This window comes from Salvelinus alpinus, chromosome 19 (assembly GCF_045679555.1).
Source record: "Salvelinus alpinus chromosome 19, SLU_Salpinus.1, whole genome shotgun sequence".
Taxonomy (NCBI): domain Eukaryota; kingdom Metazoa; phylum Chordata; class Actinopteri; order Salmoniformes; family Salmonidae; genus Salvelinus; species Salvelinus alpinus.
The window spans coordinates 50,585,146-50,602,793 of NC_092104.1; the positions used below are offsets into that span (position 1 = coordinate 50,585,146).

A 17,648-nucleotide genomic window follows, 5' to 3' on the forward strand; every position below is an offset into this window, starting at 1 on the left:
CCGAAAAGGAAAACAATGGAAAGAGGGATTGCACTCAATCTAATGGAATGGAATGAGGGAGATACCTAAGGTTATCAAAATGCAGACAGCAATTCCGTCAAACATATTCAATTCCATCAATCTCGGAAATCATCCAAGTGCTAAGATTTTTCAAGTATGGGTTTTTGCTTGCTTTTCAACATTTCAGAATACTTCATTGTCCTTTATTTCCCTTACAGTGCACAGAAATATGTGTTTTGCTCTTTAACCCAACCCCCCCCGTCACACGCACACAGACACATACGACGGATGCATTTTAGTAGCTTAAAAGAAAAGAACTGGAAAAAAAGTGATTATACTTTAGAGTAAACAAAATACTTGAGATCGTGGCCAAAGAAGATTGGTCAATGTGGAAAGCTACCCTAAGAGCTTAGTCGTTTATCACTGCTTTCCTGCAATAATTGGAGTAATATGATAACATTTTTCTGTATGTTTTATCTCTGTGGAAATGTTGCTCTATTATTGCCATATTTTGCTCCAAAACAGACATATCACATCAAGTTGTTAATTTACATTTTAGTAATTTAGCAGACGCTCTTATCCAGACCGACTAGGGTTAAGCGCCTTGCTCAAGAGCACATTGACAGATTATTCACCTAGTCGGCTAGGGGATTCGAACCAGTGACCTTTCGGTTACTGGCCCAACACTCTTAACTGCCACCCTATGTTCACCTCATGTGGCATATACAGAATAAGACATGTTTTTATTTACATTAAAAAAGTATTTATTCTATTGCAACTACTATTAAGATCTGTCTCCTATGCATCTGGTGTACTCACAGCACACTGTGACTTCCAAATAGAATAAAAGTTATTTTTCCACTATGTGTTTCCATTAGCTACCATGAGCCACACACAGGCAATACAAAAGAGGCGCCCCCTCCTCACCCCAATTATACTGTATATGTCACCGCGCGGTAAGATGGAGTGATGGAGCGGGAACGGAGCAATGGAGGGCTTGCGTTCCCCCTGGCCCTGTGCAGTGGTGACAGGAGGTATCACCCAACAGATGAGCTCCAACTGGGGCTAGAGAAATTTCACCTCCAATGTGACTGGATGGCTGATCTGGGCCTGTACACAATAAGAACAGCCTTGTCCCTCTCAACCACCGTGTCATTCTAGTGACTGGATCAGGGGTTCACCAATGTGTCACTTGGGGTTAGTTATAAAATGTGTGCATGTGTGTGTGTGCAGTAGGTTGGTTGGTTTTCTCCTCATTCAGGCTCTGCATGACCTGGGCTGTAGAGAACTCTGAATAGTGACCTAGCTCTAGTCCATAACCGATTGTAAAGGGCTGATCACTCTTACTCATGCTCTCTGGTGACAACAGATGCACACACACACACTTCATGACATCACAGTGTTGCCGAGGAGTTCGGTGTTGTTAGGCCAAGCTCTCATTCCAGGAAAATGATCGAATGTCACACCATATAATGTATGCAGTCTGTTGACATGTTTCTATCACTGGAGGTAGGTGGGAAGTTCTGTACCCTACCAGCTCTCACCGTCTCACGTCAGAATTAGACGTCCATCCATGTTTCTCAAACGTCAAATTTCGAAGATGTTCCAAAGGTTTGGGATAGGCTTAAAACCAAAATATATAAAAAAACTTTCTACCGCTGGATTCGAACTTGGAATCAGAGGCAGATGCTTACACCCATCCCTGTCCACAACACCCTAGCAAAACCGAAACATACTTAAAGGTTACACTGTTGCCCCTAGTGGCCGTTTCCACGTCATCGCCCGACGTCCTCAGACCTGGATAGACGTCGAACACTGACTTGTATCACGGGTAACCTGGCTGCTGTACCAACCAGCCTTTCTGACTCCTGGGCTCTGCATGGCGATTAGTGTGGACTACTGGAGCTGTTGCCAAGGCAACCAGCTGCTGCAGAAATGATCATACGTTATTAGATGGTTTCGACGGAGGCAGACAAACTACCGTACTTGATAGGACTAAAGAGAAGACGAGGAAAAAAGAAAAGAAAGGAAAAAAAGGAACAGCAGAAATTCCAAGGTGATGCAAACAAATTATAACATCTGAGATGCTACATTTCAGTTGAACACAGACAAAGGCACATAATACCCACATTGAGACACACACACACACACACACACACACACACACACACACACACACACACACACACACACACACACACACACACACACACACACACACACACACACACACACACACACACACACACACACACACACACACACACACACACACACACACACACACACACACACACACACACACACACACGATAAATCTGGGGTCCAGAGTCTAAACCAGAATTGTGTCTCAGGTTCGTATTCAAAGGCAAATTGCTTCTCACGGAGACAGATCATTTATAGAAGGTTCTCTTGGGCCCCAGACATCTTCTATATCAGGAGTTTGAGGTTGACAATACTGGGCACCAGGGCATAAAAATAATAGAGTCAAACAATTGTTTATCCCAGAGGCAATAAGGCTTCTAAATGACAAACACTAGTAGATCCAGCAGGCAGGCCTTTAGTTGATACTGTAGTCCAATGTTCCCCAACTCCAGTCCATTGTTGTGCTGTTGGGAGGTGGACAAACACACCTGATTCAACTCATCCAGGGCTTGATGATTAGTTGGCAAGTGTGCTTGTCCAGGACTACAAAAAGTCTGTACCGTTGGGGGTACTCAAGGACTGGAGTTGACTGGAGTTGAGAAACACTGCTGTAGTCGATGGTGTACGAATGTGTATTGTGTTCAGAATAATTAGGATTCCCACATGAACTGCACTTTGTCTACCCTCATTGGTTGTATTTATTGTTTGTAATAATTGTTTATTGTCTTTTGTCTATGCTTGATATGTATGCGTTTAATGTATGCACAGAGCCTCATACAAAATGTCCCCATGTGGATAATAAATTCATTATCTTATCGTGTTCTGCTCTTCTCTTATCTCTAGTTATAACCTATGCAAAAGGGTGCAAACTTGTTCCATTGCATCCAAACTTTAGAAGAAACAATTAAATCTGACAAAAATAGCAAAAACAGGGAATGGTAGTATGTTCCATCTGGGAGAATTTCTGACAACATGATTACACAATGTCAAAAGGAGCACAGGAGAGAAACTGTTCTAAAATAAGCTCCTTGCATAAAGTGCACTCTGAGTAGCAACTCCTTATTAAATGAGGACAATGGAGGCGTGACGGCCATGGTACTAATCCCACACAGCCAGCCAAACTGTATTCTCACTGTCTGGCTACCTCCAAAGAGTTTGTCTTCACAATGCCACTCATGCCCATTCCAGATTCACAGTCACAAATCATCATAATTAGTGGTATAATTAGGCCACTACAATATTCGAATCATACAAAGCGGTATAAGAGGGGAAAAGAGTCCAGAGAGCTTCACGTTTTATTAGTCGTATGTACGGGATAAGCATGGTATACGGTGTACATAGTCCAATGAAATGCTTACTTGCAGGTTCCTTCTCAACAATTTAATTTTACCTTTATTTAACTAGTCAAGTCAGTTAAGAAAAAATATTATTTACAATGACGGCCTAGGAACAGTGGGTTAACTGCCTTGTTCAGGAGCAGAACAACAGATTTTTACCTTGTCAGCTTGGGGATTTGATCAAGCAACCTTTTGGTTAGTGGCCCAACACGCTAACCACTAGGCTACCTGCCCCCCAAATGCAAGAATAAGAAATAGTACAAAATAAGAATACGAACAGAAAGCAAATGGCTAACTACCTACCTGCATAGGATGTTTGGTGATGAATACATATCTCCACTACATTTGCAATATTTTTGTATCTAGCTGATCAAATCTCAGTCAGCTACAAGAATATGATTTCTAGAACTTTGAACAAATCCCTATATAACATACAAGCAATCTTAGGTCACAAACTGTACTTGCAAACGTATTTTGACACAGTAGCGACCCATTTATGGGGACGAAGCATAGAACTGAGGGAATCTCTGATAAGATAGCAGAAATGTCAACTACTCATTCATTAAATCCCACTTATGGGTTTTAATGAGAGTTTCAGGGGCGTGAGTTTGTCTAATGTTGATGGATGGGACTGTAAGTGACAGTTCTGTCATTGTTCCAGATGACGAGAGATTGACAATGTCAGGTGTCGATCTCATTCTCACCGCTGCCACAGTGGAGCTTCCACAAAAATCAAGTAATTTCCACAAACTGGAAATCGACCCCGAAAGACACACACATGCACAGAGCACCTAGGACCCTCAAGATCTAAGAAGAACACTGTCACTCACTGTGCCATTGGTGACTAAATGCCATTACTAGGGTCAATATCCCCACCACTTTGGGAGGGCTCCACCGACACTGATTCCAGAAATACAATACAATTCAAGTAATAGTTTCCTGGCAAAGCATTCCCATCTCTTTTAGGCAATTTATCCTCTACGGGATCGGTTTCCCTCCACCGTAGGGATCGGTGTCCCTCCACTCCACTGCACTGTCCAATTTACAGTAGCTATTACAGTGAAAAAATATCATGAAATTGTTTGAGGAGAGTGCATAACAACAAAAAACTTTTATCACGGCAACTGGTTTGATACATTCACCTCTGAAGGTAAATATTGTACTTACATTCAGTAATCTTGCTCTGATTTGTCATCCTGAGGGTCCCAGAGATAAAATGTAGCATAGTTCTGTTTGATAAAATCTATTTTTATATTCAAATATAGGAACAGGGTTCTAAAGGTTGAACCCCTGCTGTCTCTCTTGCATTTCAAAGATGATGAAAAAAAACCCAAAAAACGTAAGTTTGTATTATCTTTTACCAGATCTAATGTGTTATATTCTCCTATATTAATTTCACATTTCCACAAACTTCAAAGTGTTTCCTTTCAAATGGTATCAAGAATATGGATATCCTTGCTTCAGGTCCTGAGCTACAGGTAGTTAGATTAGGGTTTTATGTCATTTTAGGCAAAAATTGAAAAAAAGGAATGTGGTCGATACCTGTATTGTTCAGACCATTTTGCTTTTTACACATTTTGTTATGTTACAGCCTTATTCTAAAATGGATTTAAAAATATCCTCAGCAATCTACACACAATACCCCATAATGACAAAGTGAAAACAGGTTTTAGACATTTTTGCAAAAACAGAAATACCTTATTTATGTAAGTATTCAGACCCTTTGCTATGAGATTCGAAATTGAGCTCAGGTGCATCCTGTTTCCATTGATCCTCCTTGAGATGTTTCTACAAATTGATTGGAGTCCACCTGTGGTAAATTCAATTGATTGGACATAATATGGAAAGACACACAACGGTCTATATAAAAAGGTCCCACAGTTGACAGTGAACCAAACCATGAGGTCGAAGGAATTGTCTGTAGAACTCCGAGACAGGATTGTGCCGAGGCACAGATCTGGGGAAAGGTACCAAAACATTTCTGCAGCATTGAAAGTCCCCAAGAACACAGTGGCCTCCATCATTCTTAAATGGAAGAAGTTTCGAACCACAAAGACTCTTCCTAGAGCTGGCCGCCCGGCCAAACTGAGCAGTCGGGAGAGAAGGGCCTTGGGCAGGGAGGTGACCAAGAACCCAATGGTCACTCTGACAGTGCTCCAGAGTTCTTCTGTGGAGATGGGAGAACCTTCCAGAAGGACAACCATCTCTGCAGCACTCCACCAATCAGGCCTTTATGATAGAGCGGCCAGACGGAAGCCACTCCTCTGTAAAAGGCACATGACAGCCCGCTTGGAGTTTGCCAAAAGGCACCTAAAGGACTGTCAGACCATGAGAAGCAAGATTCTCTGGTCTGATGATACCAAGATTAAACTCTTTAGCCTGAATGCCAAGCGTCATGTCTGGACGAAACCTGGCACCATCCCTACAGTGAAGTATGTATGTGGCAGCATCATGCTGTGGGATGTTTTTCAGCGGCAGGGACTGGGAGACTAGTCAGGATCGAGACAAAGATGAACTGAGTAAAGTACAGAGAGATCCTTGATGAAAACCTGCTCCAGAGTGCTTAGGACCTCAGACTGGGGGCGAAGATTCACCTTCCAACAGGACAACGACCCTAAGCACACAGCCACGACAACGCAGGAGTGGCTTCGGGACAAGTCTCTGAATATCCTTGAGTGGCCCAGCCAGAGCCCAGACTTGAAACCGATCGAACATCTCGGGAGAGTCCTGAAAATAGCTGTGCAGCGACGCTCTCCATCCAACCTGACAGAGCTTGAGAGGATCTGCAGAGAAGAATGGGAGAAACTCCCAAAATACAGGTGTGCCAAGCTTGTAGTGTAATACCTAAGAAGACTTGATGCTGTAATCATTGGCAAAGGTGCTTCAACAGTACTGAGTAAAGGGTGTGATTACTTATGTAAATGTCATATTTCAGTTTTAAAACGTTTATAAATTAGCAACAATTTCTAAAAACCTGTTTTGTTTTGTCATTATGGGGTATTGTGTGTAGAATGATGAGGGGAAAAATGTATTAATCAATTTTAGAACAAGGCTATAATGTAACAAAAAGAAAAAGTACTTTCCGAAAGCACTGTATGTATGTTTGTGTGGCTGTGTGTGCATGCTGCTGCTATTTAAGTGCAAGGCTCATAGGCTTCTCACCGGAAATCAGTCGTTTTCATCGAATTCCTGAAAACTGCAGCTTTCTGACTCCGTCTGCACTATATCTGGATGATCACCTCAGTCTGGGTAACACACATCATTACCAGTACACTATACTCTCTCCGGTAAGTGGGGAAACATGACTTCCTTCTTGGAACTTTCATCTGTTTCATCTGGGTTGTTTGATTCTATTAAAGGTGAGCAACAAGTTGTATTTGTGACGAGTAATGTAACGGCAGTACTCTATCAACGACAAACTGTCCTCGAGACACACACGCACGTACGCAGAGCCCCCCCCCCCCCCACCCCACACCTACACACGCACACACATACACCCTCTCTCTTTCCACACTGTTAAAGCAGATCAATTCTTTTTAATCTTAATACACTTAATAAACTGTCAAATATTTTGTGAGTAGACTGGAGACCCCAAAATACCCTGTGCACTTGCACAGGCTCCCACTCTAATTACACACAAAATCACTGGCTATTTGACTGACTATTGGTAGCTTGGCAATGTTTTGTCTCTATTGTCTTTCAGGACTTGAAATTCTGATTGACAAGGCCAACAAAACCCTTGGAGATATCCGTGTTTTTATTCAAAACGCAATATCAACCCCATGCTATTCCATGCCTTCAAATAGCAATAGTTGAAGGAATGTTGGCACGGTTTGATAATGAATACTGAGGATCAGTATATCCCTAATCAGTAACGTAATTTTTGGAACACCCAAATGTTATAACGTAATCTGATTACCTTCACTTACTTTTGGATGACTTTCCACTTAAGAGGCATTAGAAGACATAACGCATCCCTCAAGCACATTTGATGTGTCATCATAGTGGTCTCTGACTTGTGGTCTGACTTGCTCAGGTGGAACAAACTGCGCCTTTTTTCAATTATGAATTTTATGTTATTAAGAAAACAAGAAAGGTGTCTTAATGTATTATTTTTCTCGCAAACAACCTTTATGAATTTAAATGTAAAAATAAGAAGTAATCATCTAGTTTTTCCAAAGTATCTAATCTGATTACAATATTTTAGCTGGTAGCGTAATGGATTACAGTTACAGATGACATGTAATCAGTTACTCTCCAACCCTGTGATGATAGTGGGTAACACCATGGAGAGTGTATTTGTCTACCAGCCACTGCTGGGAGACAAATACAATTTCTCCATCATTTCATTGTTGTGCTTCATTGACTTGTGTAATCCAAAAAGTCAGAAGAAGTCATGTTTCCAAAACAATTTTGTCTCAGTAATTTCCCTTGCATTGTTCGGGAACCATAGGGAACACTTTTAGCAAACTGTTTTATTTTAAAATGAGTTTGGAAAGCGCTCCCCAAGAGCCTGACAATGTCCTGGAAATAATGACAAGGAATTAAATAGGACTGTCAATTAATAACTTGTTTACTTTCACAACCACCATTAGTGGCAACATTCTGCAGTTGTGTGCATCAGTAAGACAAAGAGGTGCAAATAGAATAAACAGAAATACTGAATCACACGCTGGGACTCATTCACACACACGCACGCACACACAGGAGCATCCAGACGCCCACACACACGCACACACACAGGAGCAGCAGACGCCCACACACGCGCACGGACATACACATGCACACAAACACACATATACACTTCAAAAAGAAAGGAGGACCAAGGCACTCTTCATATAATTAATTAAAATGCCTTTATTAGTATGGCATGTTCAATAGAAACAAAGTTGTTTAAAAACCGACGCGTTTCGGCTGCATGGCCTTCGTCAGGGAGTACAGAAAAAAGAGAATACAATGTCCTCTTTTGAAAGGCTTTTCCAATTAGCCCTAATTAGAAGAGGGAGTGGTTACCAAATTGGACACACCTAGTAAGCAATAATATACACATGAAAAGGTGAAATACTGTAGCTATGTTATCATGAGCATACAACTCCAAACTAGAAGCATCAGAACACCCAGAGAGGCAGTTCCAACCCTAACCATGACTGGGAGAAGTGTCCAGAACAAGAAAGCAATATATTCCACAGTACTCCAGACCACAGCAAAACATGAACAACAGTCCAAACATAGCTAGAGGGCAATTAAGCAAAATGTCCACTAGATGACAGCAAATGGACCCATCACGACCCTACAGGAAGGGTGAGAAATCCATATCTTCATTTATCTTCATCTTCATTTAAACAGTTAAACCAAAGGGAAAGTTTTTGGATTTACAAACTACAGGCCACTAAGTACCCTGGTTTAAATGAAGATATGGATTTCTCACCCTTCCTGTAGGGTCGTGATGGGTCCATTTGCTGTCATCTAGTGGACATTTTGCTTAATTGCCCTCTAGCTATGTTTGGACTGTTGTTCATGTTTTGCTGTGGTCTGGAGTACTGTGGAATATATTGCTTTCTTGTTCTGGACACTTCTCCCAGTCATGGTTAGGGTTGGAACTGCCTCTCTGGGTGTTCTGATGCTTCTAGTTTGGAGTTGTATGCTCATGATAACATAGCTACAGTATTTCACCTTTTCATGTGTATATTATTGCTTACTAGGTGTGTCCAATTTGGTAACCACTCCCTCTTCTAATTAGGGCTAATTGGAAAAGCCTTTCAAAAGAGGACATTGTATTCTCTTTTTTCTGTACTCCCTGACGAAGGCCATGCAGCCGAAACGCGTCGGTTTTTAAACAACTTTGTTTCTATTGAACATGCCATACTAATAAAGGCATTTTAATTAATTATATGAAGAGTGCCTTGGTCCTCCTTTCTTTTTGATGACCAATTTACACCTTTTACCAAAGAGCACCTTCTATCTACCAAAATATACTATAGTGTACCTTAGTAGCGCTTCCCTTCCTCCTCTTTCTACACATATACACTTGTTCATTCTAAATACAAATCCAGCTTGCATCTGCCTCTTGATGGCGTGAAGGATCCTCTCTTAGTGTGTATAGAAATCAAAGACAAGTGCAGTAGCACATCATTACAGGTGGATGGGGCACTTGAGCATGTCATAATGATTGAGCTTTACTACATGCCCTTGTCAGTCATATATAAGCTCATTTCTAATGGACAAGTGATTTAGCATTTTGTCTTGGTGTACTTTGTCTAACTATCAACCACCTGTAATTCCATCACAACATTTGATGTCCTTTCACAAATTGACTTGGACAAACTCCAGTCCACTGAACAAAGGCGACATTTCACTGAAAGGCCATACAGCAGTTGACTTCAAAAACAGAAACGACTAAATCCTTCTCACACTGTAGATGTGGCAATGGTGTAGTTAGGGTAGCCTGTATGTTTGCACACTGTATTGCCTGCTGCTTGTACACTGAATAGTGTACTGTGTTAACGCTTTTTGCAGCTCTGTGTGGCTCAGTCGGTAGAGCATGGCACTGTTTACAGCATGGTTTGTTGGTTCGATACTCTCTGGGGCCACCCATACAAAAAATATACGCATGCATTACTGTAAGTCGCTTTGGATAAACCTGTTGAATAAATAGCATATATTATATGACATATTACTTGTTCTAAGCATGTATTAGCACGTATAAAGCCTTAAATGTTCAACGTACCTCTGGGAGAAGATGTCCCTGTATGGACTGCCGTGCTGCAGGGCGATGCCGTAGCCCCGGTCTGGTGCCTTGTTCCCCACAGTGTAGAAGGAGCAGTCCTCATCGTTGATGCCCACATACTCCAGCACCGCCACATCCCACACAAAGGCAAAATGCCCGTACTTCACCTGAGAGAAAAGTAGAAACATAGAAATATAATTACTGAGTGTATCCATGAGGGTGCAGTCAAATTGTTGTGGACTGATGGGCTACGCCCTTTATTGTAATTCTATTTCTAGAGGTAGAAACAGATATAGAAACACATAAGCTATTATTTGACACTCCAGTCGAGAGATGGTAACATGATTGAACATGAACATTTACCATGACAATTTTGTTGCATGCATTGTGGAGTAGGGTAAAGTGTTGCCCCTAGACACTGATCTTCGGTCAGTTTTGTATTTTACCCAGTAATAGTCAGTGTCATGATTTTTTTTCTTGTTTTAATTGTACATGGTCCCTGACAATTGAACAGAATAAATGAAAAACAAAAAGACATACCCTGTAATTGGAATATAATATGTTATTTTCATTTGAATATGTGGCGAGTGCACATTCTAGCTTTATATTCATCAGCAATATGTCATTCCTTTTTTCTTTAGTTTGCTTAGATGGGAGTGTCTGTTTGCAGAGCGGAAGTCAAGGTTAATATGGTCAGAGGTAACCAAATCATCACCCATTTTACAGCAGCTCTGCAGCTCCTATTAATGGGACACCTACCATCCACATCAACTCACCATTCAAAGAAAAATACCCAGGTGTGAGGACATTCACATTTGACACACTTTTGAGACATGGCTGATTCCTTTAAGATTCTGTGAATCTTTTGAGGATTCATTGTTATTACCCCTGTAAGAGATGCACCAGGGCTGACTGCCTGGCCCTCTACATGCGTTTGGACTCTGACGTCTCATTAACTGTAATGGCACTTTATGACATTTTCAGTCACCTCACTCCAGTCTGCGTCTGGACAGGGTTCAAGGTGATTGCCCTCTGCAGAATGACTCTTGTCTGAATCAGAAATCCTCTAATTTTGTGATTTGGTTCAAACAGCACTATGGATGTGCGTCCTGAAGGGCAACCTATTCCTTAAATAGGCCCATATAGGCCCTGGTGAAAACGATGCACTATATAGGGAATAGGGGACCATTTGTAACGCATCATCTTCCTTCTCCTGGATCGCTCTTATAGTGCATTCGGAAAGTATTCAGACCCCTTGACTTTTTCCACATTTTGTTACGTTACAGCCTTATTCTAAAAGGGATGAAAATGTTTTTTTCCCCCCTCATCAATGTACACACAATACCCCATAATAACAAAGCAAAAACACATTTTTGCAAATGTATTAAAAATAAAAATGTAAATATCACATTTACATAAGCATTCAGACCTTTTACTCAAATCAAATCAAATTGTATTTGTCACATGCGTCGAATACAACTGGTGTAGACCTTACCGTGAAATGCTTACGTACAAGCCCTTAGCCAACAATGCAGTTTTAAGAAAATATTTACAAACTAAAGTAAAAAAAGAAAAGAAAAAGTAACACAATAATGAGTAACAATAATAACAATAATGAGGCTCTATACAGAGGGTACCGAGTCAATGTGTGGGGGTACAGGTTAGTCGAGGTAATTTGTACATGTAGGTAGGGGTAAAGTAATTATGCAAAGATAATAAACAGCGGGGGGGGTGGCAATGCAAATAGTCTGGGTGATTAATTGTTCAGCAATGTTATGGCTTGGGGGTAGAAGCTGTTAAGCAGCCTTTTGGACCTAGACTTGGCGCTCCGGTACCGCTTGCCATGCGGTAGCAGAGAGAACAGTCTATGACTTGGATGACTGGAGTGTTTGACATTTTTTGGGCTTTCCTCTGACACCGCCTAATATAATATAGGTCCTGGATGGCAGGGAACTTGGCCCCAGTGATGTACTGGGCTGTACGCACTACCATCTGTGGCGCCTTACGGTCGGATGCCGAGCAGTTGCCATACCAGGCGATGATGCAACCGGTCAGGCAGCGATTACAGCCTCAAGTCTTCTTGGGTATGAAGCTACAAGCTTGACACACCTGTATTTGGGGAGTTTCTCCAAATTTCCTCAATGATCTCGCTGTGCTTTGCTCCGTTCATCTTTCCCTCGATCCTGACTAGCCTCCCAGTCACTGCCGCAGAAAAACATCTCCACAGCATGATGCTGCCACCACCATGCTTCACCGTAGGGATGGTGCCAGGTTTCCTCCAGACGTGACGCTTTGCATTCAGGCCAAAGAGTTCAATCTTGGTTTCATCAGACCAGAGAATGTTGTTTCTCATGGTGTGAGAGTCCTTTAGGTGCCTTTAGGCAAACTCCAAGAGGCTGTCATGTGCCTTTTACAGAGGAGTGGCTTCCGTCTGGCCACTCTACCATAAAGGCCTGATTGGTGGAGTGCTGCAGAGATGGTTGTCCCTCTGGAAGGTTGTCCCATCTCCACAGAGGAACTCTAGAGCTCTGTTAGTGACCATCAGCACTGTCAGGGTGACCATTGGGTTCTTGGTCACCTCCCTGACCAAGGCCCTTTTTCCCCCGATTACTCAGTTTGGCCGGGAAGCTAGCTCAAGGAAGAGTCTTGGTGGTTCTAAATGTCTTCCATTTAAGAATGATGGAGGACACTGTGTTCTTAGGGACTTCAATGCTGCAGAAATGTTTTGGTACCTTTCCCCAGATCTGTGCCTCGACACAATCTTGTCTCTGAGCTCTACGGACAATTCCTTTGACATCATGGCTTGGTTTTTGCTCTGACATGCACTGTCAACTGTGGGACCTCATATAGACAGGTGTGTGCCTTTCCAAATCATGTCCAATCAATTGAATCTACCACAGGTAGACTCCGATCAAGTTGTAGAAACATCTCAAGGAGGATGAATGGAAACAGGATGCACCTCAGCTCAATTTTGAGTCTCATAGCAAAGGGTCTGAATACTTATGTAAATAAGGTATGTCTGTTTTTTATTTTTAATAAAACCATTTTTTCCCCCCGCTTTTTCATTATGGGGTATTGTGTGTAGATTGATGATCATTAAAAAATATATATATTTTAGAGTAAGGCTGTAATGTAACAAAATGTGGGAAAAGTCAAGGGTCTTAATACTTCCCGAATGCACTGTATATCACAGGGTCTTACAGTTTTGCTTCCAGAAAAATGTTGTTGGCTATATCAATTCTACAGGCTTGGAAGTTGGAATCACATCAGGGCCCAGTTTTTCAAAGGTTATCTATCTGGATTTCGACTATTGGGTAGGATTAAATGCACATAAATAGAATGAATAGAACAGACTAATCATTGACTTGAATGGACACTTAATTTATTTTATTTCTATGCATTTCATTCCTTTTATGAACACTTTATGCACTTTAAAATGTGTGCATTGCCATTTTTATCTCTAATAATGTCAAAGGAAGGGAAGAAAGTGTAGAGATTCCTATTGATTCCTAATCCATTTCAGAGAACAGGAACAAGGGGGAGAAAAACATAGCTAGGGTTGCAAAATCCCAGGAATTTTGCAACTCTACATGCAGGTACCACAAAGTCTTCGCCTTATTGTTGTGATTCCAAGAAAACATACTGTATATACTATAAATAGACTAGTAGAGACATTGAAAAAAGAGAGGGAACATGAGGAGTGCTGCCTGCCTGGAGGAGCCATGGCAATCAGAAGGGCCCAGTGACTCTAATTGTGCCAAGATAATTATTAAAAGCCGTTTTCGTCAAACACAGGGCGTCTGGTGAATCCTAATCACAGCATTGTTTATTCCCGGAAACATGACTAAATAACCCACTAGATTCATAATCACAAAATGAAAGCCATCCATCTGTTCCCCTCTCCGCCTCCCTCCCTCTATGCTCAGAGAAAAACGCTGGTGTAGCTTGATGTTGTTTACGTGATCCATGCTTGTTGTTATTTTGTTATTGGCTGTAGAGCGTTTTTTGTTGTTGTTGCATCATTTAAAAGGAGGTGATGGCCTCTAAACTGATTTGTAATGACTGCAACATGAGTGTACAGAACGTTTAATGCTAACGTTTTATGAATCCCCTTGGTTTTGCGACTTTAAAGGACCTCCCCCCCCAGAGGAAGTTGCCACCACAATTTAAATTACCTGTCCTAGACATGAAATGCACGTTTAGGTTCCACCTCCAACGAATGACAAAGGCTATACATATTCAAGGATTGGGAATTTCCACGTGGAGTTGATAAACATCAACAAATAGGGCACTGATAGTTGTCAGTGTAGCTAGCATGTTAACCGTATCTAGCTAGCTAGTTATCTTGCTAACCTTATCTAGCTAGCTAGTTATCTTGCTAACCTTATCTAGCTAGCTAGTTATCTTGCTAACCTTATCTAGCTAGCTAGTTATCTTGCTAACCTTATCTAGCTAGCTAATGTTATCTGTTGTTGCTGGTTTTCTTTTACACCGTATTCAAAAGATTAGTCAGCTGGATTTGTCATAAGCATTGATTTCGGGAAAACTTCGCCACCGATGGAAACCACTGGCCTATTTTTGATGTCGCAATCTATTGTTATCTCTGACGTAGAAATAGTGAGAACGAATAAGAAGGTAATATGGATAACTATTGAAAGATAGCTGATATGTGTTTTTCTACATTGTAATGGAGATGGTGCAACCTCTGTAGGTTGCTGGCATCCAGGCCAGCCCGTGCTCATGGTTCTCACAGGGGAAGTGAAATGACAGGCTACAATGACTTTTCTAGTGTTCGTGCATGCCGCAAATGACATGTCACTAACTATAAGTTCCTTACATTTTCTTTTGCGGGTGCCTTTTCATTATCTGGATAGACACTTGTGGTTGCCAGCTAACATTACCCCAATCAAAACAGTGGTGTGTGTAGTGAAGCAAAACTTATGTGGCCAAAACCATTAATCTTGGGGCCAAAACCATTCATCTTGGGGCCAAAACCATTCATCTTGGGGCAACGGGGGAAGATAAATATATATTTTTAATACAGACTAGCTAAAAAATAAGTGAAAATTTGACAAATGACAAATGATCCAATGGATTATGATCATTTTCAGGTCAAAAGTGGACACAAGGCTGTTTGGCTCATCTCAGTCACGAAGAGGAAGAACTTTGCAGCTGTTTCTGATGAATAAACAATGCCATGCTGGTGGGTGGTAACATTCAAATAAAACCTCGCCCTGAAACGAAACGTAGGCTGAAAATATTTGTATGTCATACCATAGGGAAAGACACCACATTCGCACGGATTTGCACGAAGTAGGCAGTTCGGATTTGTCACTTCAAGCCCATATATATAATCATACTTTGACTAAAGTGATGACTGTTGTCATCACTTGGGTAAGCTCTGGCCATCATCTTTCAGCTTGAAAAAGTGGATTTCTATTGGTGTGGGCATTTAAACACAAGATACTGTAGCCTACACTGATACACAGAGAACAAGTAAATACAGAACATTAAAAGCACAATAAACGAAATAAAATTCAAGTTTGGGGTTATTAAATACTGTAAATCACAATCAACTCCAACACATAAGCAATATCATTTTCAAAAGGGCGAACTCTCCCTTTTGGAACATACTATACTGCTTTAGATTGCTAACTGTGTGTTTACCATCCAGTCAATTATTTTGAGATCTGTTAATAATATTTGTTGAACATTTTGCTCATTTATAAGAACTCCTATGTTGCCAACTACCAGACAGAGGCATTGGGAGAACAGGCTGGAGCTATAGTAGGCCTATGCATCCCAAATGGGACCCTATTCCCAATATAGCACATTATTTTTAACCAGGGCCCAAAGGGACACAGACTTCTCTGTGGCTTGACACAGACTTCTCTGTGGCTTGTTCAGCTCATGTTCTGTAGCAGACATCAAAAGACTGAAACACTTAACGACATGTTCACCAAGGGGAGGAGATTCAACGACTAACCACACACAAACAGGGGCACATAATCTTGCTTCTTAACACTTTTTTAAATGTTGTATTTTATTTGATTAGGATCCCCGTTAGCCGACGCCAATGGTGACAGCTAGTCTTCCTGGGGTCCAATACATAACAAAAAACATTATGGACACAAAGAATGTACATATATTTAAAAAACATTAACATAGACATTACAGACTTATATATTTACATGTATATTTAAAAAAAAAAATACAACCAAAAACACACAAAGAAAAGAAGCAATACAACTAAAGAATAATAATGTGTGGGTGTGCATAGATGGTGTTTTAGATTGTGTGTGTGTGGACATCTACCAGTTATACATCAATGTCAGTACAAACACACAAATATGAGGTCGCATGGGGAGAGGCGTGGTGCTGTGAGATGTTACTTTATTTGTTTTTTGAAACCAGGTTTGTGCTATATGAGATGGAAAGGAGTTCCATGCAATCATGGCTCTACATAATACTGTACATTTCCTTGAATTTGTTCTGGACCTGGGGACTGTGAAGAGACCCCTGGTGGCATGTCTGGTGGGGTAAGTATGTTTGTTTGAGCAATAAGTAAGTTCATTACACAGACAATTTGGAATTTTCAACACATTCATATTTCTCACAGAAACAAGAATTGATGCAGTCAATCTCTCCTCTACTTTGAGCCAAGAGAGACTGACATGCATCCTGTAGACATTCGCCCTCTGTGTACATTGAAATGCAAGACGTGCTGCTCTAGTTCCATCTTTGCAGCACTTGGCCATATCACTGGGAAATAGTCAAGATTAGATAAAACTAGAGACTGCAGGAATTGTTTGGTTGACTGTGGTGTTAAGAATGCTGAGCATCTGTTTATCACAGACAAAAATGCTCCCCATCTTTACAACAATTAAATCAATAAGCCTTGACCATGACAATTTACAGTCCAAGGTGACACCGAGAAGTTTAGTTTCCTCAACTTGCTCAACAGCCACATCATTCATTGCCAGATTCAGCTGAGGTCTATAACTTAGGAAATGATTTGTACCAAATACAATGATTTTAGTTATAAACATGTTCAGGACTAGTTCATGACTAGCCACCCATTCCAAAACTGACTGCAACTCACACATACTGTATATAAAGTGGTATTTTCTACCAATCAGTTTAAGTTCATTTGAAGGGGCTAATATTTAGGGTTTTATCTCTTGGTTGTTACGTTTCAACATGGTTGTTAGAGCTTGTGCTTTGTTGTTTTTTATGTCTGGTCTCAAATGTAAAAAAAGTTGACGATTCCAGAGGTTAACAATTGGGTATTGCAATCAAGGATTCATGAAACTGTGGCAGACTTAAGGGCAGATTTACACAATGTGGGTGCAAGCAACAACTTTTCTTCTATGGTAGTGTTTTCAAGCGTAGTCTCAGTTCAGAGAAAGGTCTGGCTACCTGAGACAGATCAAGGTTTC

General features: G+C 41.0%; 1 protein-coding gene across 3 annotated transcripts in view; it reads right to left on the reverse strand.

The window, feature by feature from the left end:
* The window catches only part of LOC139545794 (glutamate receptor ionotropic, delta-2-like), a 607,650-nt gene that overhangs the window by 18,274 nt on the left and 571,728 nt on the right, over nt 1-17,648 (reverse strand). For all 3 annotated transcript variants that reach the window (XR_011669139.1, XM_071353972.1, XM_071353973.1), the window contains exon 14: nt 10,210-10,376. Coding sequence is in view for 2 of the 3 variants with exons in the window: in XM_071353972.1 (XP_071210073.1) it covers nt 10,210-10,376 (167 nt within the window). In the remaining variant the exon portion in view is untranslated. The remainder of the gene's footprint in view (nt 1-10,209; nt 10,377-17,648) is intronic.